Consider the following 6,919-nt stretch of genomic DNA (forward strand, 5'->3'; position numbering starts at 1 on the left):
CGCTCTTAACCACTGAGCCATCTCTCCAGCCCCTCATTGTGATTTTTTTAGGTGACTAGAATTTCTGTACTTTTGCTATTTTCTTTTTTTCCCTCTTGAAAGCTGGGACAGTGAGACCACGTGCAGCAGAGGAAATGAGGCAAAAGCAGGAGGAAGAACAGTTCTTACCCTAATTTTTGCCCAGGCCCTGGCAAGACACCCATGCAAAAGCTCCTTCAATCTAAACCAGTCATCTGGCCATGGCCTGCAGCATACACCTTGCCAGGTAGATGTACATTGTAGAGAATGGTGCTGTGACATTTCTTCCACGCACATACTATGACCATATTCTCAGGGGCTATCTCTTGTTTACTGCCACACCAGTCTAGCCTGGGGCCATGCATCTGTAGGGATCGGTCCCATTCCCACTGGTTTCCATGGCTGGCATTGCCTGTCCAGACACTCAGGTGACTGCGTGAAGGTGGACACATGGGCCATCGTGTCAACGGAGCAACAGAAAGGCCCCAGACATAAGTGACCATCATTTCTCCCCTCTGTTGCAGTTTAATCAAGCCTACCACATAGGCATTAGGACAAGAAGGCCGCCCTTTCATGCAATGCTCAGCAGGAGCTGTTTTGGTCCTTGTTCTAAGCAATCACCCTGTCACCATGTGGCCTGCCTGTGCTTGTTCAGCCTCATCAGGGTGTCCACCTTTGCCATTCTCTGTGGTGTCCTTGAATCCGTGTCTCTGGAGAGGGCTGTGACCGAGGACTGACTGGTCCTGCTGCCCGAGCTGCGGCATGAGATTTCTCTGACTACTCGCTTCCACTACAGCCTTTCTCATTCATTACCTTACAAATACAACATCTTGTATTGGCATCACTTGAGTTCGGTATTAACTGTCCATTATTCATAATACAGATTAAGCACTTCAGAGACAAAAAAATCCAAATTTAAAGGCACAGCCAATGCTCTAAGTTATTGTATAAAATGCTACTGTTTGAATATATTTGAATGAGTATTAGTTTAAAATTATGCTTGCTTCTCACTATGGCCACCATGGGGGGGTGCGTGACGAGACTGTCCCACAAAGGACTGTCAGCACCCCCAGCCTTCCATGAGGAATGTGTATACCTTGTCCATTCCTCTATATTGAGAACCGAGTGCTGGGATGCAGTCTTGAGCTGGCAGCAGCTGTAGCAGCTCAGGAGGAGGCTCTATCACCAGGGGGATTGCGAGTCCTAAGTATCCGTTCTCGGCCATCAACTCAAGAGTCTAAAAGCAACTTTTTTCAGAATCTGTAAACACTCCACAGAACATGCCTGACAACTGTGTTCTAAGACAAGCAAGCACACTTGGTGCCATTAGCCTGTCCAACAGGAATTTCAACTGCTTTTAGTAAACATATTAATAAACTGTGCTTTCTTTAATATCTGCAAGTGTCTGGCATATCCCACAGGGCCTTTCCAAAGCCACTGCCATGGACCAGCCTCAGCATCCGTAAGCCCAGAAGTGCCCCGAAGAGATGCAGCTGTCCTCAGGATCTTCCGGTGTCCATGAGAACTCTGCAGCAGGACTGCACAGTCCACTCTGTGTCATCGCTGCATAAATGTTCTATTCACGAACTTAAACAGTCGAGCTTGGCAAGCTGCGCTTAGGCACAAAAGAATGTTCTGCTCTAGGCTCTACAATAATCCAAGACCCTTGGTCAGGCTCCTGAGTGCAGCATGCCACTCTTCCCAAATGAAGACCTTCTCAGCAGCTGTCAGCACAGAGCCCGACATCTCAAGCAGAATGAAAGTTTAAGTTACCTGGGAAGAACAACAAGAACGACAGCGGACTGCTGATCTTTCAGAACGTTTTATTGACAGTTATTGGACAAGTATAAGGCATGTTCACAGGCTCTGAAGGGAGGGAGTTCATTCTCTCAGCGGCGACTACAGTCTGCACCAGATGCCACAGTATCCCTGTGCACTTGAACGTGTTGGAGCATGCAGGCCATGTTCAGGGACCACCGTGGAGAATGTCTCAGAATAAGGAGTGAGCTGCTACAGACGAGGTCACTAGACACCACAACTCACACAGACCACACTGCTGCTGCAACAGAGAACACGCTGGCAAACAGGTTTTTGTTTCTTCGTGTTTGAGAGAAATGGAATATATCCAGGGTTCATGTTTCTGTATTTGCCACTGCCTATAGGTCACTAAATATACCTAGTTTTGAATAATTTCTAATGCAGTTAGATTGATTTCAGGTCACAACACAAGATTGCATGCAATACTTTACACAAAAGTCAAACACACAATTTAATGACACCAACACTCAGGACTGTCTGGTTTATTTCTTTTTGGTGGTAGTGTAAGGATGGAGAACGATGGTGGCTGGTTCTGCACAGCGCTCGCGTGCTCAGGTCTAATTAGCTGGACACTTCCAAGCTAAGGAGACTAGCACAGAGATCTCAGTGTGAGCCTCAGGTGTGGGGCTGCTGCAAACAGGTAGCCTGCTTCCAAGGTAGAAAAGTCTTAGCTCAAGCTAATTTAAAACGTATTTTAGAATTGGTTTCCAGGATGTGGATCAATTGGATCATAAGCATTTAAAAATTTAAGAGGGGCTGGGTGATGCTGGCGCACACCTTTAATCCCAGCACTTGGGAGGCAGAGGCAGGCAGATCTCTGTGAGTCTGAGCCCAGTCTGGTCTACAGAGTGAACTCCAGGACAGGCAGGGCTGTTACATAGAAAAACCCTGTCTCGAAAAACCAAAATATAAAAATTGATGAAGGAGACCATACAATTCCAGGGAAGGACTGAAGAGGCTAAGAATCCTCACAACTGGAGCACTGCTTGAGAGCTCACAGCTCTCTCCCCAGAGCCCCCACAGCAGCCCCACCAGCGTAGGAATGTGTGACACAGCATCGCAGAGGCCCACACATGGCTGCCACTGCGGGGGACTTGATGTGGACGGCTCAGGACTCCGCTGGTTAGCTCTGTGGTACACAGTGTCAGGGTTTGCACATTTGTGTCTACACTGGCGACAGGATACTGCTGTCAGGCATCACACAGGCGAGCAGTGCGTTAGTGAGGAGTGACTACCTACAGCAACAGGGAGGCAGTTCCCATCGTCGGCTGGGCTGGGCAGGGTGCAGCAACAGGCTACTCTTCTGACAGCAGGTCCCCGCTGCCACAGGTGGGGCAGGTGCTCTGCCCTTTAAGCCACTGCTTAAAGCACTGCAAAGGAGATAAGAGAGTCAGCCAGTGCTGCAGGGTCGGGCCCCGGCTCTCTTAAATCACTGTGCTCTGGCAGGAGCAGGGCTTATGCCACTTCCCAGTCTGGTGCCAGCCAATCCTTAAGGAAGATCACGGTCTACTCATGGCAGGAGGACAGCTGAAGCCCAGGAGAAACAAGAGTGCTCCAGATCAGACTCATGGCCCTGAAGGACTTGTCCTCAGTCTAAGCTCGGTCAGCTTCCCTGACTGACTGACTGCACCACTTGTCAGTTTTGTGGCCACAAAACCACTCGATGCCTGCTCCTGGCTTTTGGATCCCGAGTGTCTCATGGGTCTGTGCGCACATTCTCTGTGCAGGCGCAGAGCTGAAGGCCAAAGCATGATCTGAAGGGGGCTCTGCAGCCTGATCAGGCCCTGCTACTGAGTATTTTATAGTCGGCCCTTCCTTAGGGTAGAGAACTCGTCTGTCCTAAACAAGCAATGCCCAGACACCGACAACTGGTCCTCAGGTCCTAGAAGGACATGTTGTCTTTAACACGGTGCCCCAGCTTTACATGCTACACTGAACAGACACTGTGCACTATTTATTTAGTCACAAGAAACCAATGTTCAAGGAATTAATATTGCATACAGTCCTAGAGCCAATATAGCTACGCAGTCAATTGTAATTCTTCACCCATGGCATGATGAGAGAAAAAGCAGTCTATAGAGCCACAGCCACCCCTGGTCCAAGACCCCTACCGACTTCCCAAACATCTCTTTTCACATAGGCCCATGAATACAGTATGCGCAGATTTACAAAGAAAAAATGGCTTGGAAACACAAGGACTGGTACCTGCCCCCAAATTCCATTTTTATTTTTAAAATGCATGGTAGGCAGTCAGAAATAATACTTACCCCTTTGTGAAACTTGTGCCCACATTTTAGCACACGCATGTTTTTTGACTTGAACATCTCGTGGCATAGCTCACAGGAATTTGCATCTGGTGCCTGTGGAAAAAAACACATTTGAATAATAAATAAACTATTTATGATATGTGCTTGCATCACTTAGTACATGGGTGGCCTAAAGATTTTTTTTTTTGTCACAAAGGGTAGATTATTTTTCAATTATGGTTTAACAGAGTGAAAGACAGCTTTTAAGTTTTTTTAAATTTATTTATTATATATACAATATTATGTCTACATGTATGCCTTCAGGTCAGAAGAGGGCACCAGACCTCATTACAGATGGTTGTCAGCCATCATGTGGTTGCCGGGAATTGGATCAGGACCTTTGGAAAAGCAGGCAATGCCCTTAACCGCTGAGCCATCTCTCCAGCCCCAGCTTTTAAGTTTTAAAATAGTTTGTAGCCAGGTGGTGGTGGTGTACGCCTTTAATCCCAGCATTCAGAAGGCAGAGGCAGGTGGATCTCTGTGAGTTCAAGGCCACCCTAGCTTACACTGTGAGTTCTCAGGACAGTCAGGACTCCAGAGAGAACTTGCCTCAAAAAACTTAAAACAACAAAAAAATAGCTTTGCTGTGGGTAACTTTTATATGCTGTGAATATATGTTGCTCACTGGTTAATAATAGAAGCTATTTGACTGAAAGTCAGGAAGGATGAAAAGTCAAACTAAATACAGCGAAAAAGAAGGGCAGAGTTGAGATTCAAGGCAGTCGCCTAAGGAGCAAGATGCCAGCAGACCCGTAACTGTGGTGGATTTGAACTGTATTTTAATACAGTCTGTTTGAAGACCTGAGAGCAAACAGTTCCAATGATCAGCCTTACAGACCAGGTTATGGTCTCTCCTGAGGTGCTGACAGGGCCCAGGCTGATATGGGGCAGATGGCACAGCGCAGGTTCACTTTGCTCTACGCTAGCCCTTCCCCCTCTCCCCTGACTCCAGGACAGTAGAGCAAAGTGAACCTGCACTATGCCTCCAACCTCACTGGAAAAAGAGCTTCCGGTTCGAAGACTCTCGTCTCAAGAGGAAACAGTGAGATTGATACAGCAGCACATTCAACGTCCTCTCCTGGCCTCTGCACAGGGACACATGGGTGTGCACTTGTTCCTATGTGCACACGTGTTTGTACCCCACACACAATCTTTATTTTAATGTCTAGGACCCCAAGCAGGAAATGGTAGGCCCACTGTGTTTGAGTCTTGAGTCTTCTCACCTCGATAAATCCCATCGAGATAATCCCCAAGGCATGTCTGGATCTCAACAAATTGAAAAGTGACACCAGTCACCACAGAGACAGAAGCAGCTCTCTCCTGGAGGTGATTACCTAGTCTACTCTGAGGTGGGGCTGGGCACTACTCCCCCTAAAAATGCAAATGCCCTGAGAATCCAATTGGCTGGAGGAACACAGCCACTGTAATTCACCTAAACCCCTGGGAAGTCCGGACTCTGACTGAGTTTTCTCCCTAGGTGAGTGGAGATGTGACCTTGGGGAGTGCAGTGGGGAGGGGGTGGAAAAGTGCAGGGCAAGAGGAAGAAGCGGGAGTTCACAAAGACCTTCTCGTGCTGCTGACCCTGGTAAGAATGCTACGTGACCTGAAACTCTAACTTCTGTGCCACAGCGGCAGAGGGCAGAGCAGGAGGCCTCCAGCCTTAGCAGGCAGTGAGAAGACGAGGGACTGCTGCTGCCTGACAAGCAAGGCATGCACACCTTCACACAGCTGAATGCTGACAGGATCACACTCATGCCTTGGGTATTTTATTGTAAGATACAGACAATATAGAGCCTTGCCAACTTAGATAAAGCCACACAAACAATTTATCAGATGCACTATGTAAATAAAAAGATTCTTATATTTTTAAAGGAAACCGAGACTTAAATCAGCAATGTCAAATTGCAGGCACATTCAGCCTATTTCAGTACTCACTTCCAGGCACCCAATGGACGGGCAAAGGGTACCATTAGTATGTGTATTCTACAGCATCAATGAATCCAGCAGTAGCCTGGCAGTACAAGTCCTTGCCCAGGCTCACGGTAGTGCTGAGTGACGCAAGCTAGCCTTTAAGTTCCGGCTTACAAAGGATAAAATTATCCAAAAACTGCTTTTCCCACTTGATATATGAGATCAACACACTTGACCACTTGTAAAAGTATAGGACAAAACCCCGTTATATCCAGGCAGTCGGCTGTCACCCTGGACCCCAGACATGAAGGTATATTCAAATTCAGCAAAATCTGGTTCCTAATTTTAGTTTCAAATAGAGCAAGCCTCAAAGTGAAAGGGCCACCTCATGGACTAAAAATTCTGCATCCTCCCTCAATAAAGAGAAAAACTGGCAATGCAGCTGTCCAGGTAATACTCACAGGGCTCACAGGGACGTCTTCTCTCTTCTGGCCTTTGGTTTTGGATGACGGTCCAACAACGGCCAAGGGAGCACTCTGGGAGGACGTAGCCACCGCAGCAGCAGCAGGAGCCTCAGGTGTCTTCTTGTCTTTTCCTGGGTTTGGCTGCAGAGGGGATGAGGTGGGAAAGAGGGAACAAGGTGCAGTTACGACCGTCTGGCCACCTTCTAGTCTGCTCTCTTTCACTGGGGGCTGGACTGCAAGCTTTTCAGTCTCACATTTTATAAACAAGCATGAAGACAAACATCTTACCTTTTTCTTTTTCTGTTCCTCTAGAATATGTTCTGTGACTCTTTCAACAATCTCCTCAATACTTAATCCAGAGAGTGAGTTCTTGTTTTTGTTTCCAACTTTTTTAACAAAACC

The 6,919-nt window shown here is 47.3% G+C and overlaps 1 protein-coding gene across 1 annotated transcript in view; it reads right to left on the reverse strand.

The window, feature by feature from the left end:
• Window positions 1–1,821: 1,821 nt before the first annotated feature.
• The window catches only part of Ttc3 (tetratricopeptide repeat domain 3), a 101,880-nt gene continuing 96,782 nt past the window's right edge, over window positions 1,822–6,919 (reverse strand). Inside the window, exons 43-46 of the mRNA XM_013352631.2 lie at window positions 6,806–6,919; window positions 6,515–6,658; window positions 4,104–4,196; window positions 1,822–3,206 (exon numbers count right to left, since the gene is read on the reverse strand). The exon at window positions 6,806–6,919 is cut by the window's right edge and continues 6 nt beyond it. Coding sequence (XP_013208085.2) covers window positions 3,132–3,206; window positions 4,104–4,196; window positions 6,515–6,658; window positions 6,806–6,919 — 426 coding nt within the window. The 3' untranslated portion in view covers window positions 1,822–3,131. The remainder of the gene's footprint in view (window positions 3,207–4,103; window positions 4,197–6,514; window positions 6,659–6,805) is intronic.

Source organism: Microtus ochrogaster, chromosome 2 (assembly GCF_000317375.1).
Source record: "Microtus ochrogaster isolate Prairie Vole_2 chromosome 2, MicOch1.0, whole genome shotgun sequence".
Classification (NCBI taxonomy): domain Eukaryota; kingdom Metazoa; phylum Chordata; class Mammalia; order Rodentia; family Cricetidae; genus Microtus; species Microtus ochrogaster.